Genomic DNA, 24,435 nt, shown 5'->3' on the forward strand with positions numbered 1-24,435 from the left:
ATTGCAACGCATGCATCGCCGTACATGGAAGGTGGATCAGTTATCGTTCATGGTTTGTTCGGCTTACAACTGATGTGTTCACTGCCGTATACGTATCTTCACCACAAGGTGAAGATGCGCAAAGAAAATGCAAATTGCAGTGGTGGTCGTGCCTGCCCTTCCTGCTGCAACACAAACAGCGGGACCTACTGTGAAGCCCTTGCAACTTCAGCTAGCTCTGCATGCAGCTCGTTGTTGCAACGGCTCCTTTGCCTGCCCCGTCACTCATGGCACCCCCGAAAGCGCAGCATCCAGCTCTGTTACGTATGTGGGCGCCAAGTGCGTCCCGTCAAATGCCAGGTCCGGCCGCAGACCCATCCCTGCGGCAGCTGCTGCCGCCGGCGCCGCTGCCGACCCCTCTACCGCAGCGCCCCCAACAACTCCCGTGTGCGCTGTCCCACTGCCGTCAGCGTCATCACGCGCTGCCACAGCACCCGAATTCTCCTCGCCTCGCGGTCTGCCATCTGCGAACGCTTCGCGCGACACCTCATCGGATGAAGAAGACAAACCGCCCACAGCGCCACCAGTGGCCCCAGGCTCGCTCGAGCTGCCAGTGGCACACACGGAGGCACCAGCTGCGCTGCGACGAGGCACCAGCAGCTGGTTGAAGAAGTCCAGGTAGTGCAGCCGCTGCCGCAGCGTCGGGTTAGCATTCCGCGCGGCGGTCACCGCGTTGCGGAGAGCAGCGGTGAAGAGCGTCACGACGCCACGCGTCTCGTTTAGAACAGGCGGTACAGGGTGAACGAATACCTCCATGGACCGTTCCGAAACCATGCGGCCAAGCACCTCCATGTAGATGGCCACGGTGGCGTCGATGCCCTCGGCGATGCTGCCATACTGTGATGCATGGCAGGAGTGCGGTCCACGACGGGGTCCCAAACATCAGAACGCAGAGTATGGGCTGCATGAAGCATGCTGCATGCGGACGTGATACATGGCTCCCGGGTCAGTGAGTTCTCATCCCTTGGCGGCAAGGTGAGGGAAAGAAAGTCGCCAGCCCAAAGCTGTGTGGACAACCTTTGCAACTTGCCTCAAGAACCATTTCGGGAAGTATATTGTCTCCTGACTTCGATTACGCTATCCGTTTTGATAGGACCTTCTTTTATCAGGCACACAAGGATGGATCTGCAAAGCCGTCGTCCGAGGGGCTCAGAAGCCCATTAGCCAGCTCAGAGGAGCAGCACAATACGTGCGAAAGCTCAAATCATTGCTATACTGCACATATGGACGCGCCCGCCAGTTCTTCCCGGCCAGCGCGTCTGACTCACCTTGCCCTTCTGCACCGCCAGCAGCAGCCCCTCCCGGCAGTCGATCTCCCCCAGCACCAACACCACCTGCAGCACGCGCCGGAGAGCAAGGGCAATCACACGTACAATGTGCCAATGCCCAGAAACGGTGTATGATAGGGTACGGCAGCATTGGGCGTGTCTTGGGGCCTTCGGTAACGCTTTTTTGAAAAAGCGAAATTCATGAAGTAGCAAGAAGCGATCAGCAAGCCGAGGAGAAAGGAGAGATCACCGTCTCCATTCAGATCTTCTCCACATGTTTTGTTAACCCCCTGTGGGCAAGCGTTGACGCTATGTGCTTAAGATGGCGCAGCAGGACACGAGTCTAAAGTCTTGGGAGGCCGCTGGCTGGGACAGCCATCTGCCCCTGTCCTGTCCAGCCGCCCTTCGTCCCCCAATGCGGTCCCTCACCTGTGCGCCATCCGGCAGAAGTTGCAAGGTGACCTCGAATTGCTTTTTGGGATAGAACTCGCTGGAGGGCCGCAGGTGCCATACCTGACCAAGCGGGTGAGGTGGCGGGGAGTGAGGGATCAGACAGTGCTGTGTGAGGTGTGAAAGCGGGCCGGGTAATGAGGTAAGCCTATCATTAGGTGTGGGCCGACACATGTTGTGTGATAGTAAAGGGCATTGGATCTGGAAGGCAGGACAACGCAAAGCAATTGAGACAGAGGGCCGCATCCTCGGCCGCGCGGGTTCGGCCCTACCGCACCGGTGGGCAACGGCGCTTGGCCACGCGACGGTCATGGCGCGCGTCAAGAGCACGATGAACGCAACCTTGCGGGGCGCGTCTCTCAAACCCACCTTGCAGCCCGTGACAAGCAGCGGCCGTAGTAGCCGTTGCTGTCCGCGCAAATTTACCAGCCGCCATGCGGCTGCAGATCAGCCGGCCGATGGGTCCGTACGGAGTTGGCAGGACGGCAGATCATCCCACAAAACGGAAGCACAAGGGTTGGGTCAAGAAGTGAGGAGGACAGGCGGGTCAGGCAGTATCAGTTACCCGAACAGAACCAGGATGTGGCAATCTGTCATGCTTGACCGGGCGCGACAAAACTCTGCTCAGTCAGTTCGGTGGGCTGGCCGGATGGACAGCCGGACATGCTCATGCGCCGGGGACCCCACCTCGCGCTCAACTAGTCACACGACCTGTTTTGTGCCCCAAGCGGCAGCCCTGGCCTCCATGCATTTCCGTATTCCCAGGTCGCTGGCCCTATTGCGGGTGCCATGCCAGACCATCGACTGGCACCTATTCATCACATCCAACCAAACAGCCCGAGGACAATCCAAGTCCGCAGCAGCCCCACCAGCTCCGAAACCACATCGAGCAGCGCAAGACCTACCAGATAGGCAATGGGAGTCTCCACACAAGTACAACGGCGAGGGGCTGCTACCGCTCGCGGAGGCTCCGCCGGCACCAGCGGACGTGTCAGCAGCGGCCTGCGGTGGTAGGCGGGTGTGGGGTAGCTGCGCTGGCCACGCGGGCGGCGGCGGGTAGTCCTTGAGCAGCTGCATTACACACCCGAAGTAAGCTGCTTCGTTGCGTATGAGAGTGGTGTGGAGCTCAACGGCTGAGGCCCTGTGGGGAGAGCGGAAGGGCGGGACGGGCAAGAACGGCAGGGATACGGGAGGGGACGCAACTCCGTAATTTGGTAGGCATTGACACACACACACACGCACACACATACTGCGGTCGACGTCAGCTACTACGGCACGCCCCGCATCTCCGGATCCACGCTTTGGATACCCACCTGCGCATCGGCTCCACAAGGTCGCACAACCTGGCCGCCGCAGTGAGTGCTCCACCCACGAACAGCACCTTAGCAAGTGTAAAGAGCAGCGCCAGCTCGTCCAACTGATCTGAGCTGTACGATACCTGTTGTACGACACCACAGGCAGATGGCGCGTTAGCACTCATGCCGCCCGGCAGGCGGGCAGGACACCAGTATGCAGAAGAATGGAACCCTGCGGCGCTCTGAACTGCATTGAGGATGCGGACAGAGGAATGGACGTTTCGCAAAAAATGCATTGCAGCCTTTCCTTGACCCCTCCTCCTCCTCCTCTCCTCTTCCTGGCCAATTCAAATCTACTAGGCACCTCTTCTCCTCACAATGCACCTTGCCTTGGCCGGTGCTGAGTGGGCGGCGGCTGCAGTACCGGCAACCCCTGCGGTGTGGCCAGGATGGACCCCTCCGGCTTGTGGAGCATAGGGCCCGTTGCCTCCGCCGCCACCATCTCCGTCAACGTCATTGCCTCCGCACCCTTCCTTTCTCTCCGTAGGCGGGTCAGGCCCATGCCCTTGCGCATATACCGCCGAGCCCCACAACGGCTGCGAGCTGTACCAAACCGTCTGCAGCGGGTTGCGCAGCTCCGGCAGGCTGGGCAACAAGGCATCCACATCCTGGCCAGGTTAGAGAAGACAGAGGTTGGCATGTGGTGAGGGTCCACGGACAGCGTCGCAAACGGTTGAGACGGGGCGCAGGATGCACGGGACAGGACTCCACGAAGGGTGTGAAGTGCAAGCTGCCTTCCCAGCATGGTGCTTTTTAAGGTAACGGTGAACATGCAAATGGCATGGGGGCCCTACGGCTGAAGGGGTAAAAGTCCCCTAAGACGCCCTAAGCCGCGTGCGGCAAGGCCACGGCGCCCCCCATCCTGGTGGCACTGTGTGTGTCTCGGGGTTGCTTCGGGGCACGTGGCGGGTTTAGACCTGTCCCTGAGGCCCTTAAGCTTCCACAATCGTGAAAACAGCAACTCTGCGTCAAGTTCTGTAAGATGCACATGCCGCGTCCACAATAGGATAGGATAGGATTCCGCCGCCTTTAGCTTGCATAGGCGGCGGCCCTAGCTCAGTTTAGCAAACTCAACTCGACCAGCCCGTGCCGCCCCGTACCGGCCAGGCCCCCCCTCACACGCCCATGCGCCTCACGGCACTTCAGGGCGGACCCACCCGCAGCGGCCGCCCAGCGAGATGCGAGCCGCAATGGCGGCAGTAGCTCCTGCCCGCGTCCAGCGCCGCCTGCAGATCCTGGCGCAGCTCCAGTGCATGCACCAGGTTAAGACAATAGCTGGGGTTGGCGGGGTCCAGTTGTACGGCACGCTGCAGCAGGGCGATGCAGGTATCCACCTGGAAGGGAGAGAGGGAGGCGAGATCGGGTAGAAAGTACAGCCTGGCTTACAGCTCCTGCCGAAACACCACGTCCAGGATGCGGCAAGGAAAAAACACACACAGGGGTTTCGAGTGTATACCAGTGCGTTGTTATTGGCGTTCCCAATACCTTGCGTTCGTGACAACTTCAGTTGAAGATGGTGCGGACTCAGGTCAGTCAGTCAATTGGATGGCCCACCAACACCATTGGTGTGGGCCGTCCGCTCATCTCCCACGCATCCATTGACCCAGGGGCCCCCATCCGCGCCATACCTTGCCGAAGTCCTTCACGGCCGTAGCCACGAACGCAAGCGCTGCTGCCGTGCTGCTGCTGTTATTAGTGCTACTGCTACAGGTGCTGCTGCTCAGAGTGCCGTTCGGCGCAGCCTCCGACGCTTCTGGCGGCGTCTGGACCGGGAACGCAATCCCCAGCTCGTCATAGAGCGGCTGGCAGCTCGCCTCGTCCTGCGCAGCGCATCAAGATGACGACCCAATACCGTCAGGGCGCCAGCCTGGACCCAAGATTCTTTTCACGTGCTGCATCACGCCGCATGTCGGCCACATGTGTGAAAGGGCTCAGCAGCGATCCGCCTGCTTCGCAAACACCAACAAAAACACTTCACAATAACCTGCTATAACATGATGCACTCCGGCACCACGTACGACACCCTTAAATTCCTCTTAGCATGGTGCGTCCCATGTGCTCATTCCCCTTAAGCCAGCCCGCTCCCGCGTTGCCCTGCCCTGCCTTGGCTACCCGAACCCCTCCAACCTCTGTTACCCCACTTGGACTTCCCATGCGCTGACAGCCGCTCGCGCACTCACCCCTTCGGGCCAATCCCACATGAAATTCCCGTTGTAAGGCGCCGCATCCCGTGCTAAACCCTGCACGAATACCCTTCCTATAGCCTTGCGACGTCAAACATTTCCCTGCCCCACGGACTCGCGCTTCGCCGTTCACATCTGGGTCCCGTTTGTTTCGACGATGCTCTTTCCTTTAACCACACCCATCCACCGGCCAGCTCCAACAGAACCTTCTAGCCCCGACCCCCAACCCTTCCCACCGGCAGGCATTCCGACAGCAGCGCCTTGGCCCCACGGTGCTTGGGTTGCCCCACCACCAGCCGCAACGCCACCTTGAGCGCATCCTCCCGCAGACCCCGATCCAGAGCGATCCGCGCGTACAGCCGCAGCGCCTCCCAGTGGCCCGGGTCGCGCTCCAGAACTGCCATGACCAGCGAAGCCGCCAGGTCCTGGTTGTTGTAAGGGGGGGATATGCTGCTGCCAGGGACGGCCGCCAGGCAGGCGGCGAGGGACAACCGGAGACGCAACAGCGCGCCGCTTGCGGCGGACACCTGCACCGGCGGCGGCAGCCGGGACGACAGCGGCGCGATGCTCGTGATGAAAGGAAAACAGGCGGCAAGAAACGCGACTGCAGCGCGCAATGAAGCCGGGCTGCCTACGAACCCGACCCAAACGTGAACCACCTCCCATCTCACTCTGTCCTGCCCGCCGTCCTTCCTACCAGAACCGACCGGCAATGTCTAGCCGCGCGCAACCCCCTATCAACTCCTCCGTCGCCACCAGATCTTGCCGCTGCGGTTTGTAAAGTCTCGTCGGCCGGCCTGCCGTGCCTGCCTTAGCACCTCACTCTAATGCCGACCTCGCGGCTGCGGCGCACACGCACCTGATCCGTCGTGCCTTTTACTGCCCCGTTCTCCTCGCCGTTCCCCTCCTGGAGCGCCTCCAGCGCGGACTGGTATTGCGCCGCCGCCTCGCGCGGTCGGCCACCCTCTCTGGTACATAAGCGGGAAGAAGTTGCAATGCACAGAACACAGCAGTCGGAAACCGAGTACAATTAGGCATCAGGACGTGAATGTCCTAGCACTCTGCTGCGCTTCACCGCCCTCACCCGCCCACCTCAGGCAATCCCCAGCCAGTTCCAAAACTTCCGGGTCTCCAGGGCTTTGCTTCGCTGCCCTCAGCGCCCACAACACGGCCGCTTTGGGGTTGCCAGCTGACAGCCACATTCGGGCTAGTCGCACGAGTGTGGCGACGTGGGCCGGGGATGTGGGCTCCGGAACCAGTAGCAGTGCCTGCGTGGAATCGGAAGCACGGGCATGGACGTGAACAGGGAGCCAGGGGGCATTACCAGGCGAGTGCATGGGCTGAAAAAGCCCGGAGGAGGTTGCGGGAGTGAGCTGGGCGCCAGACTAAGGGTGCCATGTGCATCGCGGCCAGGTGCGAATTTCACTCTTCTTCAAGGTAAGGCAGCACGGAAACATCTGCCAGGGAATGCTGTCCCTCTGCTGCCCAGCCAAGGAAACGTGCCCGCCTGCAGGACTGAGCCGCGTGGGAAGCCTTACCGTGATGTGTTGCACTGGCTTCGCGCACCCCGAAGTGCGCCCAACCAATACCTTCACATTACGCTGACCCCGACCAGACGGACATCCCAGGCTCCGCTGCGCCAACGATCCTCCTCCTCCTCCGCGTCCCATGGCACAACCCCGCCACCGGATCCCAGTCGAAGTCGAATATTAGGCAAAGTCACCCAGCCCCGGCCTTACCAACCTGCTGTAGGATATCCCCTGCACCCCGGTAGTGCAGCTGAGCCACTAGCTCCTCAGCCTGCAGCCACAGCGCCCGCACCACCGGTACCAGAGCCTCGCAAGTCCTGCTGCTGTCATTGCTTGTAGCCTGCCCTGTGCTGGGCCCGCTAGGCGTGGAACCCCCTATCGTCCGTATTTGCTCAGTAGCTGCTACGTGGATAGCTCGATGTTGGCCTTCGGCCTGAACAGCCGCCCGTGACGATGGGGCTGCGACCTCGTCAGCTTGCGGGCTGGCGATCTGCCCGCTTGCTAACGGTTGGGATGCAACGCTCGTTGGCATACCACCCTTGGCAGATGAGGTAGCTGCAGCGGCGGTAGGTGCGTCGCACATGGCAGCGCGCCCAGGGCTAGTTCCTGAGTTGGACTGCCGTGACGACGGTGTGGCCGACGATCTAGCAGCCTGGACAGCCGATGCGCTAACTTCGAAGAACACATCGTCACCGTTGGTCAGCACGTCAGCTATACAAGAAGATACAGACAGAGGCCGACGGTTGGCGCCAGTTAACCGCAGTGTGCCAGGCCCGCTGGCTGCAATGTCGGGATGCCACGCCGTTAGGGCTTCCCAGCAAGCATCCCGCAAGTCTGAAACAGAATTGCCCTCGCCAATTTTGATGACCTGCAGCATTGTACGGAAAAGCTAAACGACAGATAGTTTTGACTCCCGCGGGTCATGCATTTCGCGGACCTTGGTGAGCGGCCGATCGCCTTCCCAATGGATATATATCTTCATATGTTCTAACTTTAAGCCGTCGTTCTTAATGATCGCTCCAGATGCGTGAATGATAATTGAAAATCTAACCCTTTACCATATTGCGCACCGTTATAGTGATCTACATCGTGATTATACCAGGTCATCGTTCATATTACATAACTTGCGCCAAAGGGAGTCTGCTGCACCACAAGGTACTGTCGGAATGCGGCACAGTTGAAGTCGTACAGCAGCAACGTGGCAGGCCAGCCCCACCGTTACGTACGACACCAACGACCATCCAATCGGTGATTGGCATTCACTGCGGCCGCTAGACAGCTGCGTGCCTTAATGCGTCCCAAGAGGATATGCACAGGGTGGGGCAGCTGGAACTGCCGTGTCCGCAATTTTCCGAAAAATAACCACGAATCGGGTTGGAGAGAGAAAATGCCAGATTATCCCGGCGCACCAAAATATTCAGCTCCAGTGCCGCTCGCACTTTCCTGCGCTGTTTACGGCTGCTTTTGCAGGTGGCTCCTGCCGTACTGCGATGTCGGGATAGTTAATAAGGAGCCTGATGTGGCCCGTTCCTCGCAGTCAAAACGCACAGTCTACTTCCCGCAGCCCCTCAGCCCATGCGCGGACACAACGTCCGTTTTCGCGGTGACCGATGCGAGTTGAGTACGGCTACGTACGGGTCATTGCTGCGGTAGCATGCTACCAGTGTGCTGCTAGGCCTACAAGATTCTCATTATTCGTAAGCTTACAAGATGCTCATTATTAGTACACCGTCCAATCCCCAGACGGAGCCTGGCGGGAATGGGTTTCGAACAGCAACCACAACGGTACCGGCGGGGTTTTAGCCTGAGAACACGAAACACCTTGCAACACAACGGGACGCCGCTGGACATGACCCGGACACCCCAATGCCACACGGCGCAGACCTCCCCAACCGACCGGTGCTGGTCCCTGCCCGGAAACCCACCTTGCTGCACCTCCGCCTCCGTCCGCGACCCCGAGAAGACATCTCTGCAGGCCAAACAGCCCGTGGTGGTGCGGTGCAGTTCTTCCCAAATCAAAGATCCTCCAGCCGGGTGCCCTCCACCACGGGCGCCCTCAGGCAAGGACTTCCCTCTGCCTTTCCCATTGGCAACAACACTCAGCCTTTCCTTAATCACAGCTCCTGCAGCCGCCTATTCTGTCATATTTGCACGTGCAGCAAGCAGCACGTGCTTTCAGACAATTGCTAAAACATCAACAAAGCAAACGTTGGACCTCCTCCTCGCCGGACTAGATGAAAACATACTTGCAGGCAATATAAGAATGCAATGTCTTCTCGTTTTATAGGCTTCTAGGGATGAATGCCTGATTCGTGGAACTTCCTTGGACACTATGCCATGGGTGTTGCGTCCCAGGGTGTCGCCGTACCTGCCGTACTTGTGCGGGTTGGGCAGGAGCTACCTGGGAACCCCTGGGCGCATATTACCAGCGCAGCACCAAAATGGACAACCCAGCAATAGTCGATGTGCCCATTCGCACAGCACCGCGCATTATCACCATCGTCATCACGACACCGTGCGCGTGGTTATTACCGCATTCCAAGAACGAAGACAAACCACCAACGCCAGATACGCATGAGCGACGCCACGTAGGCCTCTTTAGGGAATCCTCCGATGCTAAAGCGGCGGCGCAAAAGCATTTACTGGGATGTTTAAATTCAACAAGATCCACGCTCAGGTCTGGATCATCAGTGCATTGCAATGCAGTGCAGTACTAGACACTACTGCCGTAATCCACGTATGTATAAAAATGCAACAACTATAATGCAACAACTATATATCCCTGCAAGCAACCAGCGTCGCAGGTTAAATGAATAAAAAAGACACATTGCAGGTGGAAAGCTACAAATATATGCGCACGTATTCTCTCGCACGTTCTATTCGGGAGGTGAGGTACTAATCACACAATACACGACACGACACGACACGACGAATGGGACCAGGCTCAAGAACCCCCACTGGCCATGGGGACACCAGGAGGAGGGGGGTAAAACCTGTTGAAATTTTTTATATGATATACACTCATATACATGGGGAATTGAGAACAGAAATAGAACCCGAGGGGGTCCGGCGCTTTGCCGATTCCAATAAAACAGAGGCCCCGGCACCATCCCGGAGTCTCCCATGGAAACTAACGGGGATTTTCAAGTCAGCGCTGTCCGTCATTGCCGAACACCCCAACAGTGCGGACGAAATGACTGCACCACGATGAGGACAGGCAATAGGGATGAATGTAAGGCACATGAAAGCAAAAAAAAGCGGCAACGTATGCATGTAGGTTCAGGCGTGAAACAAGCCACGAAACCCAATATCATGCGTACATCCACCCATCCACCCGCACACACCCACACGTATGGTCTGCCTCTCTTTGCTAAGCTCGTCTCCAGCTGCCAGACTCACATTCAACGCGAACCAGCGAGGTCATTTGCAATAATAACATCCTCTAACAAAGCAGGCGTCAGTAGAGTGTTAATAACACAACACAACTGCCTACGCGGCGGCTCCGTCCAGGTTGAGAAGGTCCTCCCGCCGGCTAAGACTCGCCAGCTGTCCACTTAATGCCCCTGACGCCCGGTGGCAGCGGCCAGGTGATACCCGTCGACTCCCATGTGACGTTGGCTGGGAACCCCCGCATGCCCAGAGTGAAGGTGCGCTCGTTTGGAGGTACGTAGCCAGGGTAGCAGGTGGCGAAGGCGAAAGGCGGCAGTGACGCGTACAGCTTGTCGTGGCTTGGGTGCATCGCCTGTGAGAATGCGGGGAGGGTGTGTAGAGAACAGCGTAGCGTGCGGTGAAAGGAGAGGAAGGGAGGCGGTTAGGCGGCCTGGGAGGCGGTGTGCGAGTCATGGAGACCGAGGGTTTCGCAGGAGGCGTGTCTGAAGGAGATGGGTCAGGCGGGTCGCGTGTGCATGCGCGGAGGGGCATGACGTCGTGTGACTGCCTACTTGGGAGCGAGGGGGTTGCTGGGCCGCGTACTGCATCTTGGCCTCGCGTCTTTTGAGGCGGGGCCCCACGCGTGGGGCACACTGGGGAGAAATGCACACCCGTGTACTGCCTGAACATCGCACGACACCCGACACGCGCACGGCATGCACCACCATCCCTCTGCATGCACCTCAGGGGCAACTGAAACCCTTCCAACCAACCCCCTCGTACGATGCTATCCACGTGCTTCGCTCCCCCTCAGTCTAGATCTGCGGCAGTTTTCACCTCTGCAAACGTGAGCACATCCCCAGCAGGGTGCAGTACACCGTACGGGTGTACGCAATCGCCGCCGCGGCAGTGCACCAGCACGCTCAATACGGCATCCAGCCGGCTCAGAAGCGCTGGCGCGGCTTGACCCAAAACATTGTCAGCCTCGTATGGATCGTGTGACAGGTCGTACAGCTCTCGTCCGTTGTCCTTGCACCACACAATGTACTTGAGACAATATACCGTTGGCCCGTGAGGCGGTTGCGGCACCTGTGAGGGGGAAGAGCGCCGATGCAGCGCACGGCGAAGAGGGCAGGCAAACATCAACGTGCGTAAAAAGCCGACGGAGCGCAATTCGTAGCGCTCCGTTGGCCTCTCCCCCAGAGGACCGCGCGGGCAGAAAGGACGTGGATCACCACGCGCTATAGAACCACAGGGCGACTACAGGGTGCTGGCCTTCTACACGAAGGGGCTGCGAGGAAGCGGCTCCTGCCTATCCACTTGCCCGCACAGCGCAGCGCAGGACAGTGTTACAGCACGTAAAAAACACTTCAGACGTCAAAGTCTGCGCACCATGAGCGCAGGGGGCCGGCTGGCCGCCGGCTGCTGTCGCAGAGGCGACGGTGGCGGATACGGCGGCGATGGCTGCTGTGGCGAGGGCGAGGGCGGGAACGGCAGCGGAGGCCGCTGCCGCGGCGGTGACGGCGACGGCGGCGGCTGAACCCACCGCTTCGGCGATTGCTGCATTGGCGGCGGAGGCCGCCGCTGCGAGCTGGGTGGCGAGGGCGGTGCCTTGAGGTTGGCCTGGTAGGCGCTACACAGGCGAAGCGCCTTGAAGGTGATCCCTGGGAAGAAGCCGCTCTTCGCATCGCTGTCCCAGGCCTCCAGCAGGACACTGCGGCGGCGGCGGAGTGCGGATGTGGGTGCAAAGACGCACGCACACACACATGAGATAGAAGGATGCGCCCCAATTTAATGCAACGAGGGCATATAGCTGAGGCGGAACAATGACCACAACAAAGACGAAAAAGAGAGTGGCGGACACAGGCCTCGCACACAATCATTTACGCATAGACTCCATGTCTACCACAGCTAAGGATGCGAACTTCAGGTCCAACAAGAGATGGGGATCCGCAGGCAAGAGTGATGGCCCTCCCGCGTACGCTAGCCCCTGACTCACGCTTCTCGTAACCAGGCAGGTGCACTTGTCGGTGGTTGAGGCGATGGTGGCGAGGGGTGGGGTGATGGCGGCGAGGGGTGAGGTGCTGGTAGCGAAGGATGGGGCGATGGCGGTGAAGGATGGGGTGCTGGTAGCGAGGGCTGGGGTGATGGCGGCGAGGGGTGGGGCGATGGTGGCGAGGGGTGGGGCGATGGCGGCGAGGGGTGGGGCGATGGCGGCGAGGGCTGGGGTGCTGGCAGCGAGGGGTGGGGCGATGGCGGCGAGGGGTGGGGCGATGGTGGCGAGGGGTGGGGCGATGGCGGCGAGGGTTGGGGCGATGGCGGCGAGGGGTGGGGCGATGGTGGCGAGGGGTGGGGCGATGGTGGCGAGGGGTGGGGCGATGGTGGCGAGGGGTGGGGCGATGGTGGCGAGGGGTGAGGCGATGGTGGCGAGGGGTGGGGCGATGGTGGCGGTGGTTCAGGTGCCAGAGGTTGCGATTGGGTTGACGGCGGCAACTGTACTGGGACAGGAAGTGCTTCGGGCACTGCCAAAGGCTGAGGTTGTGGAGAGGGCGTCTCAAACACCAGCGGCGCAGGCCATCCTACAGATTGTGGGAAAGATGGCGGCGGGGGTGGGGCGATGGTGGCGAGGGGTGGGGCGATGGTGGCGAGGGGTGAGGCGATGGTGGCGAGGGGTGGGGCGATGGTGGCGGTGGTTCAGGTGCCAGAGGTTGCGATTGGGTTGACGGCGGCAACTGTACTGGGACAGGAAGTGCTTCGGGCACTGCCAAAGGCTGAGGTTGTGGAGAGGGCGTCTCAAACACCAGCGGCGCAGGCCATCCTACAGATTGTGGGAAAGATGGCGGCGGCGGACGGGATGATGGCGAGGGGGTCAAAGGGTCGAGAACATTTTCCACCACTGGCGGTTGTCGAGACGGCACAGGGGATTGTGCTGGCGGCTGCCCGATAGGCGGTGGCGGCGAAGACAGTGCTGGCGGGTGCGAGGGACGTGAGGTTGCCGCCGGCGGCCGTTCAAGCGGCCATGATGATGATGAAGTGGCGGCCGCCGCCAGCGGTCGGACTTTCCCTTGAAGTGGCGGCGGCGGCGGCGGCGGCCGTGGGGATCGGCTATTCAACACGGGTGGCGGAGTCACCGCGGCCCCCGACCATGATGGCCGTGGCGAAGGTCTTGACAACGCAGCTGAGATCGTCGTACCCAGGACTCGGGCGACGCCTGCATCCACGGGCATTGACGGTGCCAACTTGGCTCGTGGTCGTTTGGGCGGCGGCGACGCCAGTGGCGACGGACGTGGCAGCGACGGAGGTGGCAGCGGTGACGGAGGTGCGCCCGGCGGGCCAGGTGGCAGCGGCGGCAGCAGCCCCGCTCGCTGCGCCGCCGCAGCGACGGCCAGACGCATGACCGCATCGTATGCATCCGTCGTCAGGCCTTCTATAGGTAACGGCACGCCGTCAAGGTCAGGTCGCGGCGGCAGACCTGCGGAGGGCGGTGGGATGGGTGTCAGGTTTTGTTCGTGGGCCGTGGCGACAGCAGGCTGCTGTGCTACTGGACCCATCAACTCCTCACGCATATGGCCGCGGCACTGGTGGCCACGTCTCTAATCGCGGCTGATGCGGATGTGGAATTGAGCCAAGCGGCGCGGGTATTGCATTGCATCTAAGCGGCGCACGCACACGGCACACATGGTGTGCTGGTTCCTGGTGCCTGCCATCAGCCTCCTGCCGCCTGCAGGTCTATCATGTGGGAGTTGAGCTGGGTGGTGTGGAGGCGGGAAGACGGGTCCCCGATAATATAGACTCGCTCGCAGGGTGGTGTGTTCCACCTACCACCTACCCGCCAGAGCCCTCACGGTGGGCGCAAAATCCACGAGGTTGGCTTGGTAGGCGCTCACCACCCCTGCCGGGACACCGGGGCCTCGGAGGTACAGCGGCACGCGGCTGTCCTCCTCAATGGGGGTGGCCTGAGGCGCGGAGGGAGACGGAGCCACGGCGGGTAACGAGGGCTAAGCAAGGGGATCGGGATGGCGGACAGGTCGGGAATAATCTGCAAGGGGCGACGGGTAGGGCAGAGCGGCAGGGCCTGCGGCTGGGCAAGCGGGCGGCAGCACGGAGCACATACATCTCAGCACCTAGCGACGAGGGCCATGCGGCCGGGGCAGGACATGAGAGTTATGGGCGCGGGGGCGAGCACGCCAGCTTGATTCCTCAGGCCTTGTGCCGCCGCCATATGCCTTAGGCAGGCCTCCTTGTATATGTTCCCCACCCCACACACAGGTGATTCACGCTTCCTCAAGGATCCGGTGCCAGACCGCGCAGCCCTGCAGCGCCAGCTTCCTCGCAAATGCCGTTCATCCTGCTGCCCCTACTCCTCCTCCTCCTCCGTGTTCGCCCTTCCTATTATTCTTAGCCCATGTATCTGAGGTGTGTCGGTTTTTTGAATCCCTTGCGCTCGGGCTCCTAATTTTCCCAGCCTACCTTGCCGTCGTCCAGGGAGTGTTGCCCCATATGCTGTCGTTGTGTAACGGGCAAGGGAAGAGATAACGATTAAGGGAGAGGGATGGGCATCAGGATGTGTGACGCGGCGTCGGGAAGGACATCCGGTGCTCGTCCGAGACGCGGGCCGGGCCGGGACGCGGAACAGAGCGGCAACATTTCCAATAATGAATTTGTAACATAATTGCCCAGCATGGCAGCAGGTAGTGAAAATACAACATTTGTTTACAGCATCAAGTGGACTCTAGCCGACGGGGCGGCGAGCCACAAAAGGAACCGTCGTACGCTTTAATAAATCACTATACAAATGACATAATCTATACAAAAAAGTTTAAATTATAACTCATATTAAATTTGAGAAATCGTGCCTTCAAATTGGAAAACTATGATGACTGTAGTGAAATATCCTGCAAAATATCCTTCAGGCTGACATCTTTAAACTTTTAAATTTTAATTCATTCGACTTTGCCTAGTTTTAAAAATGAGTAATCTTTGGGACAAGTCGTGGCAGAAAGCCCTAGTGACCACAGCCAACGTGTGTGTGTGTGTGTGCATAGCAGCTAACGTGGGTGCATAGCAGCTAACAAGCTGCTTGACGTGAAAGCGGCCTGCCCCCTCCAAAACTTCCTTCAGCATGTGAATGAATACTTTGAACGCCAACTTACTTAAAGCATGGTTTTCGTATGGCGACGGACAACGAGACGATAGTTCCATAAAAACAGATAGTCGCGACGTTTTCGCTAACAATGCGTCGCCTGTGCCAAATAGCGCTTATCCCACCATAACCACCAAAAGGCCTAAAAACATGAACACTAAAGGAGCATTTCCGTTGTCTAGGTAAGCAGCTAATCAGAACCCAGCCAGGTTTACGAATGTGTCCTAAAAAGACATGTGTCCAAGTGTCCGTAATCGGACTGAAGAGACACAGTAGTGAGCGCAGGGTAGACTCGCCCGTAATCCTGCATAGCCGAAATCTTTGTGTGTTGTTATTCTTGGGGTGTCATTTGGATGCGCGTTCATGCCCAAGCCACACAGCTATACTCGCATCACGACCCTATCACGGAACTATCACGGGACGCGGCCCGTCCCATCAACGTGAAAATCGGAACGCGTTCGCAACAGCTAAACAGGCAACAGCCTTCTTGAAAACAAACATTTTGAAAAAAGTGGCTACATGGGCACGTGGGCTGTGTGCAACACATTTTTGGTTATCAGCAGAGCTGTGATTACGGGCCACAGCCCATTTTTGCCCAGCTGCAATGCAGCCGGTTGCCCGTATGCGGATTCATCCCTTCGTCCCTGCACCCCAACTACCCCAGAACATGCCACCTACACTCACCAGGCCATTGTCAGACATGTAGATGACGTAGGTGTTGTCCAGGATGCCCAGGTCGGATAGCTTGGCGACTGCAATAATAAGATTTGGGGTGGATGACGTGGGAGGCGCGGGCATGGGGTGACGAGAGTAACCAAGCGCGGGTCTATGACGGATTTCCTCCTCAAACTTGAAGTGTCGTGTGAGAGCCGGGGTAATGCAACGGGACGCCGGCTCCAAGATCCCCCCCCCGTGAGCCCCGCAGCATCTTAAACGTGCGAAGAGCCATTGACACCGCAGAACAGAGCTACAGCAATGGAGAAGGCCCGATCCTGGAGAGGGCTCACCTATTGCGCCCACCATCTCATCAACCGCTCTCAGTGACCTGATACGTCCCACATACAAATCCGTCGCGTCTTTTACGTTCTCGGGGCTGCGGGTGGATGGGTGGGGAGATTGTGCGTGGGGATGGGTGGGGATCGAGCCAAGGCCCAAGCACAAAGACAGGTGGTGTGCTTGTGAAGACGTGTCCTTGACGGCTGTTCGCCCTGGAGTACGGCACCGGGCAGTACACGTGAAAGGCAACGCTGATGGCGCACGGCGACACGCACATGGCTCACACCAACTCCGGCACAGCACCCCCGTTCCTGCCCTCCCTCCCTCCCTCCCTGCCTGCCTGTATGTATGTAACTAAGCCACCCATCGAGTTATCCACCCACCCATCTACCCACTCCTGCATCCCTCCCCTTCCCTCTTGTCACGCCGCGCCAGCCTGCGCGCACCCACTTGTTCATGTCCCGCGTTCGAAAGGGATTGAGTGGGTTCACTTTTAGGAACGTGGGGTTGTCCGGCAGCTCCAAGCCGGGGTAGAGGTCCGCATGGCGCTGCGCAGGCGGGGGGGGTCGCCAGCCTTCACCGCCACCGTTGTCCACGTGTGGTGCGGCGGGATCCAGCTGCAGGTAGAAGGGCGACCCCGCGGCGACGGCGCCCCTGCGGCGGAGGAACGGCAATGTGTGTGTGTGTGTGTGTGATATAGAGAGCGCGGTGCACACCGCGCCCCTGCCCGACGCTGTTGTTGAGATCTCCGGTACCCGGCTTTTGGCGTTTCGAGTTCAGGCCCCAGGACTTCATAACAAGGGTGTGGCGGCCGGGTCCGAGGCATTTACGGTGTTTGAATTCCTCAAGTTCCCCTCTCCCCATCGCCCCTACCCGCGCCTTCACCCTCATGGCCTCCCATCCCGCGACTGCAGCAGGAAGCCCACCCGGGCCTGGAAAAAAGGGTCTCCTCACAGGCGCAGGCATTAAGCTACTCACTCAATGTAGGCCAGTGCCTTGTCCCGGATGACGTCAGTCTGGTATTGTCCCATCATGGCCTGACTGGGACCGCAATTGAGCGAGAAGCTGGAGTTGTACAAGTTGTACGTGCCGTCCGTCAGCGCGTCCAAGTGGTCGATGCCCAGCGGGCAGCGCTCCAGCTGGTTCAGGGGTATCTGGAAGAAAATAAAAAAAAACTGTTATTAACGGACTCGACGGAAGCGGCAAAGGATTGTGGAGGGAATGTACTGACGAGGTCACGCCTGATGTGTGATATGATATCACACTGCACCGCAGTGGTCCCCACCCGCAACGTTCGCCCACATTTGTATTCCTTTCGCAGCGCCCATCCACGCATCATCCCAACTTCAGATCCTCACCGAAAAACCGTTGAGCAGCTTTCCCACCAGCGCCGTTCGGTAGCCGGCATCCCGTAGCCAACCCGGCAGCCAATCCGAGTCCAGGCCCTGGCGTATGAACTTGTTCCAGGCGCCTGCAGCGGCGCGTGAGTTGGCAGTACAGGGATTACCACTGGCATCGGCACGATGCGCCATTCGGAAATCCGTCCCCGCATTCCTCCAGGCCCCTATCCATACATGCCTCACCCGAGAACAGCTTTCTGTGCTGGTAGAAAGCACCTCCTCCCCTCAAAACCCGCTTGCCTTCATCGGCGTGTCAAGCGAGAGCCTTTATATCCTCTAGTTGTCAGCCCCCCGGCTAGCCGCTGTACGCATCATCATCCACATCCCGACCCACCCATGGGCGCCCAGTTGGAGGTCACGTTGGTGCAGTGCGCCAGTCGGCCTGTCAGCAGCGACACTCGCGCAGGGCAGCATACGGACGTGCTGACTAGGGTGTTGGCGAAGCGGGTGCCCTCCGAGCCCAGCAGTGAGCTGAGTGCGGGCATGTAGGCGGGGTGGGTGGAGTTGAGGACCTCATCCTGTGAGGACAGCGGCGGCCGCGATGGACAAGTGGTTCAGGGGGGCACGGTTGCGGGGAGTTCAGAGATTGTGGGGATTAGACGCTGCAGGGCGGAGGAAGGGTTGTCAACAGCGGTTTGAGAGTGCTTGGGACGCAATCAGGTCATCACACATCCTCCGGCTACCGTCCAGCAGACTCACAACCCCCTCACACATGCGTGCATGCATACAAACCACTGAGCGGATAAAGCACTTACAAAACCAGTTACGCTGCCTATTGCGATCTCCCCCTTGTTCTCCCCCTTCGCGTTGAGCAGTGTTCCGCCCAACACCTCCCCCCTTTTTGCATCATGCCACGGAAACACCAAATTAAAGCTGCCCTGCCCCCTGGCGGCCCGCCCACACACAGCACCCGCCAAGTGCTTAAATTACAACTCCGTCGTACCTGGTCGTCAGTCACGATGACGACGAAGTTGGGTCGGCTCCCTGCAGGAGCCCGGGGTGGACGTGGCGCTGGCGGGGGAGGCAGCGGCGGTGGGGGAGGCGCCTACGGGGCATGCGGAATCATCTGCTGTCAGGCAGCGCTGTACGTGCGCTGTATAACGGCAGCACACATAGCCGGTGCCATGTCATCTTCAGGGGCAGCCCCATTTTCAGGTCCCCTTTTCTACTGCACCTTACCTTGGCCCTTGTAGGAGCAGCTTCTGCTCCCGGCGCCAGCAGATGCTGTAGCAGCAGGAGCAACGTCATCACCACGACCGGCCGCCCCACAGAGCGACCAGTCTCGGGCCTCAGGTGCCCCCAGGTGCCGCGGCTGCAGTGGACCCCCCCGCCGCTGCCGCAGCCAGCGCGGTAGCAGCAGCAGCCGGTGGTCATGCTGGGCCCACACACGCACACCACCTGGGTGATACCGCTGACCTGTGGCGCTCGGGGCCCCCTCCTACCGCTGTTTTGGTCTGTTGTCGAGGTTGCTGGTGCAAGACCTATTCGTTGTGTTATCCAGCGCAGCGGTTCTGTGCAACGCCCCGACCGTGTGTCCACTCGTCAACCACCGCGGGTCGCGGGAAGCCAGGCAGAGTGCTCCGTTGGACCTATCATCAATAAGTGACCAGGGGGCCATCAATGTGAAGGCGATTTATAAGCAGATGGGTGCAGCAGTCGTCAGGCAAGCGGCATGCCATCCTTCCCTCTATCTTGTCATGCGATGGGTATTGGAGCAGGACAAGGATCTGCAGCGCAGCACAGGACAGCACGGCATGGTGCGTGTGGAGGTCTGGGCATGTGGCCCCGCATAGCAAATGCACCGGGAATGTCCGTTATGCAGGGTTGCGGCTGTGTTTGAGGGCGCTTTGGGAGGTGTGGGGATGCGCGCAGGATGGTCGCAGCGCGGCCACGGCGCGGCAGCCGAAGTCGCTTGACGCCGAAGGTAGCTCCTGTGGCAATGTTGCTGTTTCCTAGTCAGGGTTGGACCATGGCCACAGCGGCAGGCCAATCGCAGGCGACACGTTGCTTAAGGAGTGGCACGAGGGTCATGACCTACAAGAACTTGACGGGAAAAACATTGTTGTATTGTGTCGCCTTGTGGTTCGCTTGCAGCAGTTCCTTTGAAGTCATTCAGGAATTGCATAATGTCGTATGCGCATGGTTAATTTTAACATGTTTCTTGTTCGCATGTAGGTAGGCGACGGCTCGTCATGTTAAGTGTGTTAGGCAACCCATCGGGACTGTGCCACGACAGGTGAAGACGTCGCCTCCCATTAGCTGTAAGCGTATGCATAGTGAACCAGTCTGTCCTACTTATGGACCTTGAAAGGGCAGTTAGGGTAGGCTGAGGCCTAGGTTCGCCGACGGCGTGGACACTTTACCAGTTTGAGGAAGCCGTGCTGGGTCGAGTAGTTATCCTCCGTGGCGGCAAGACGCAATCAACGCAATACGTTTGGCGTAGCCGCCTGACGTTCCGACAATTCTAGACAAAGTTTGCACAGGCAACAACGCAAAGTGGGGATAGTGAACTATGAGCAACTGGAGATAACCAGTAATCGAACAGTTCAGTTAGCAACTCGAAGGAAGAGGTAGCTAGAAATGCATAACGGAGATGTAGTTTGGTGGTTATCTTTGCTTGGTCTGGTCGCTACAGCGTGCTATAAATCCTTCCAGCCAGGCTTTCTCGCGGGATGGAAAAATATCCATAACACAAAGGTCTTCTTAGCTTGACGACAAAAGTGGAATGCACTAACGCGCGGTTCGGCTACCGCTGACAGCGGCCAATAAGACAGAGCGCCCCCTGCAGCGCACAATTCACATGTGCCAAGGCACATTATAAATTGCTCTTTTTGCTGAGCTCAGGTTGACAGTATGACAAGCAACGTTGTGTGTAACGCGGCCTTGCAAGACCAAACGACCATCTGTCAAACGCAGTTGTGAACGATCTTCGTGGAATGGGTTTTCTCCTTTAATTTCCCTAGTGTGCACCTGAATTTTTACCTGGTACCTGATTTCCCACCCCCCCGAAAGAAAAGTACGATATGTGAAGTACGACTTTGGTCAAGCTGTTTGTTTGAGCACCCTTCGCGCTCTAATGACAGAGCCCTAAGTACCTTAATTACTGATTACACAGTTAACAGTTTTCTGCCGGTAACGGCATATTTGCTTGCCTCAAATTCAAGAGTGAAACGTTGAAAATGGTGCCTAAGGCTTAGCTGTGGATTCTTGACGAGATTATTCATCTCTGTGTATTATATATTACAGCTGCAGACGGAAAGGGGCCCTCCGCCGCCGACTTTAACGGCTTTAACATGGACGGAGCGTTCAACCCTGCGCTGGTGCAACTCACACAACGCTTCCAAGAGGTAGGTGTAGCTGCAAACCTGGTCAGGGTGTGCGTATGTCGTTGTGTTGCTGTCGCTGTCCTGTTGCCGTTATTTGGTACTCCTTTCGTCTCGGGGGAAGGCATAGCTTCCCGCAACCAAAAGGTTGCATCCCAAGACGCGTGCATCTACTGTTCTGTAGTCTTATTTACCAATAGGGGATAACACTGTATGCAATTTGGGCGTTTCTGCCAAGCACCCCGCGCCTGGCGGAAGGTTAAGTTTAAATGGTTGGACTCTAGGCAGGCGCGAAAAGCAATCTGCCATGCTGTAACTCATTTGCTTGTTAATCAAAGAACATAATTTGCTTTGCAGGCAAGCTTGGGAGGCGGCCCTGTTGACCCGTCAGTCCTACTTGGGAAGGCTGGAGACCTTCTCAGCTCCGCTGAGGCTACAACCCACTACAGCTCCTCAGAATCCAGTTCAGCTGCAGACAACTTAAACTGCCAGGTCGACAGCAGCTCATTGCTGGAATCCTATCCTGGGGCGAATGCCGCGCGTCCCAGCGAAGGCACACGACAGACGAGCGCAACAACGCAAGAGGGCAAGGCGCAAATTTGCTTTGACTTCACCAAAGGCGTCTGCTCTCGTGGAGACAAATGCAAGTACTCGCACGACCTTGCGACGATTGTCCATTTCAACAGCAAAGAGAAGGGAATATGTTTTGACTACCTTCGTAATCAATGCCATCGTGGCCTCCTCTGCCGCTTCAGTCACGACCTATCGAACATAGCCCAGCAGTGCCAGGTTAGTTGGCAGTTTGGGAACTGGCAGTCGATACGGTTTGGAAGGCGGTTTGCAAATTCCCTGAACACCAACCGTTTGCAGGTTTACAGTAATGGTGCGAAGGAGAACAAGGGTGCAAAACCCAATGCGATTTGCTACGATTTCGTCAAAGGCGTTTGCCAGAGGGGTGCAGAATGCCGCTACAGCCACGACCTTAGCCTCATCGCGCGCATGGCGCGTGGTGGGAGCGCACAGCCAAAAGCCGGCGAGGTCTGTTACGATTATTTAAGGTAAGCATTTGACTATCACGGTTCCTGTATAGTTGAACACATGTGAAATTTTAATGTATGGAACCCGCACGTCCTATACTCATGGCAGTTTTCTTCGTCGCCGTACATCGGACAGGGGTCGTTGCAACCGCGGTGCCACCTGCAAATACTCCCACAACATCGCTTTCCTGGCTGCCCCTGGCTTTCTGGGCAGCGCGCTCTCGTCGGACGGAGCACCAATGGCAGCTCAAGCTGCTGGGCCTGGCTTGCCCGGTCCCGGTGCACCGCTTGCCGGCCTTCCCCTGGCTGGCGGGCCAGGCTTTGTTGGCATGGGCGGCCTTCCGGGCATGGCACCCCGCCTAACGAGTGCCCTTAGCGCTGATCAAGCCACACTCAACCATGTCTTAGCTGCGGCGGGACCAGGTGCTGTAAACCAGATGCTGGTTGCTCAGGCTGCCATGCAGCAGTCAACTGGCCTTGCAGCTGTGGCGGCTGAGGCGGCAGCAGCTGCAGCTGAAGGGTACGTACCTAAAACTGGAATCTGTGCATATGATATTTTACCTTTTTACCTCATTCTATCCTGACTGGCTGTTCCCTGATTTGCGTCACAGGCGGCGACGGTCTGCCAGTATGAACGGCGAGACGGCCAACGACACAATGCTTGTGAACGACCAACCGCCTGTGCCGTGGACAGGCCTTCCATCGGCGCCTAAGGCGCTGGCCGCTGCTCAGCAAGCGGCGCTAATGACAAACTTCGCTGCACACCAACGCATGGCACAGGCCGCGGCGGCAGCGAATATGCAGGCTTTTGCTCACATGGGTATGCAGGCGGCGTCGGCTGCCGCTGCTGCCAGCGGATCAACGGGAGGCGATGGCCTTTTAGGTCCAGCAGCCTCGGGCATGTTCGGGAAGCCTCCGGCGATGGGCCAATTCAACGGTGTACCTGACACAGGTGAGAATGTCCCTGTTAATGGAATGTCATGAGCACCTTCAGAGCTTGAACGTGGTTTGCAGGCGCTCAAGGCATGCGGCGGCCACCACTTCCACCGGGTCAAATGCCGGCCGAGCTCGCTGCGCTACTTGCTGGAGGCGTGCCGGAAAATCCGACCTTATTCGCAGAGACGTTGGCTGCCGCTGCCAAGGCGCAAGCACAGGTGCATAACCAGGTGCGCTGCAGTTAGGTTTTTATGCACTCTTGATTACCATAGCCAGGCAGGCCCAGACCCACATGTATCAATGGGTCCACGTGTAGGTTATCGGATATCTTCCCTAATGTTAGGAATCTTCCTGACTGCAGAACGCCCGTATCATGGCCGCAGCAGCAGCTGTAGGAGCGTCCAATGGGACGATGGTGCAAACCTCAAGTGGACTGCTACCCAGCATGGGGAGCGGTGGCGTGGTCGCCACATCTGCACCTTCGGCACCACAACCAATACCTGGGCGGGAAAGCGTTCTTGTCCAGCAAGCTTATGACGGACCCGCAGGGACGTACAATGGTGGTTCTTTTCCTGTCAGCGGTAACTCTCAGTCTGGCGGCGGAGCGTCCGTAGATAACGGGCACCAATCCAGGAGTGCTCCCTCGAGCGGTCCTTTGAACCCCGTTACCGTGAACCCCGACCTGCTGCCTATGATAAAAGAGATTTGGAGCAAGCCCGGAGCCGCGTGATTAGTGACCAATAACTCCAATCTGTGTTCAGTGTTTTGGCAATGTGGTCTGCTGCTGATGTGTCTAGGTATCGGATGGCGCGGTCGTTATGTTGGGTTTGGTGCATTCATGCGCGCGTGCACGCAGTCGGTATCTGCGGGAGAATTGCCACATCATTACCACTTTAGCCTTGAGGGGGACCCATGGCTCTGGCCGCCACTGTTGCAAATGTTTGTGATACAAGTTTGCAATGGGGACCTCGCGCTCTGCTGCGCAGTTTTGCTCTTGAGTTTGCTTGCGGACATTTTCGCCACCGCTGTATGTTGTTCGTACCGGGTGCAATTTTGCGCCGTAACTTGCGGTATGCTTTCTCGTTTGGTGGTGGGTATGGCCCGAAACGAAGCTTCTTCTGCGTTCGCCCTGTGGGCTTGTCCTGGGACCTACTGAGCATCACAGGGCAAGAGCAGGACGAATGAATGTCGGCCTTAACATCCCGCTCTTATTTGCGAGAGGCGGTCGCGTTCCGTTGTCATATCCCCTTTGTTCGCTTTGTTATCGGTACAGTGTCCCGTTGGCGCAGGCGTCGGCATAGGTCCGCAAGGTTGAAAATGTAGATGCGACCCTAGCCGGGTAACCTGTGCTCGCGCGGAGGTGCAAGTTGTAGCTCCACATTGTGGGGCATTCGTCGTAAGGGTTCT

General features: G+C 58.5%; 3 protein-coding genes across 3 annotated transcripts; 1 reads left to right on the forward strand and 2 right to left on the reverse strand.

Moving 5' to 3' along the window:
• Positions 1 to 264: 264 nt before the first annotated feature.
• Positions 265 to 7,701, reverse strand: VOLCADRAFT_116030 (uncharacterized protein; the record flags this gene model as incomplete). The annotated part of the gene is made up of 14 exons (XM_002946572.1): positions 265 to 876; positions 1,308 to 1,373; positions 1,737 to 1,820; positions 2,127 to 2,197; positions 2,663 to 2,898; positions 3,071 to 3,195; positions 3,437 to 3,485; positions 3,581 to 3,720; positions 4,270 to 4,446; positions 4,741 to 4,932; positions 5,532 to 5,822; positions 6,155 to 6,263; positions 6,388 to 6,563; positions 7,039 to 7,701. 14 exons carry the CDS (start codon positions 7,699 to 7,701, stop codon positions 265 to 267), a joined length of 2,991 nt encoding a protein of 996 aa, XP_002946618.1.
• Positions 7,702 to 10,356: 2,655 nt separating this feature from the next.
• VOLCADRAFT_86751 (uncharacterized protein) lies at positions 10,357 to 19,106 on the reverse strand (the record flags this gene model as incomplete). Its single annotated transcript, XM_002946573.1, has 15 exons — positions 10,357 to 10,566; positions 11,031 to 11,282; positions 11,586 to 11,907; positions 12,193 to 12,772; positions 13,387 to 13,665; positions 14,023 to 14,149; positions 14,664 to 14,696; positions 16,021 to 16,088; positions 16,344 to 16,429; positions 16,783 to 16,986; positions 17,311 to 17,486; positions 17,691 to 17,803; positions 18,067 to 18,250; positions 18,676 to 18,777; positions 18,912 to 19,106. The coding sequence occupies 15 exons, from the start codon at positions 19,104 to 19,106 to the stop codon at positions 10,357 to 10,359; spliced, it is 2,931 nt and encodes a 976-aa protein (XP_002946619.1).
• Positions 19,107 to 21,025: 1,919 nt separating this feature from the next.
• Positions 21,026 to 23,258, forward strand: VOLCADRAFT_86752 (uncharacterized protein; the record flags this gene model as incomplete). Its single annotated transcript, XM_002946405.1, has 5 exons — positions 21,026 to 21,079; positions 21,413 to 22,113; positions 22,229 to 22,612; positions 22,704 to 23,044; positions 23,107 to 23,258. Coding segments are annotated over 5 exons (1,632 nt in total), but the record flags the coding sequence as incomplete, so codon positions are not given.
• Between the last annotated feature and the right edge of the window lie 1,177 nt (positions 23,259 to 24,435).

The sequence above is a fragment of the Volvox carteri genome, assembly GCF_000143455.1.
Source record: "Volvox carteri f. nagariensis unplaced genomic scaffold VOLCAscaffold_3, whole genome shotgun sequence".
Classification (NCBI taxonomy): domain Eukaryota; kingdom Viridiplantae; phylum Chlorophyta; class Chlorophyceae; order Chlamydomonadales; family Volvocaceae; genus Volvox; species Volvox carteri.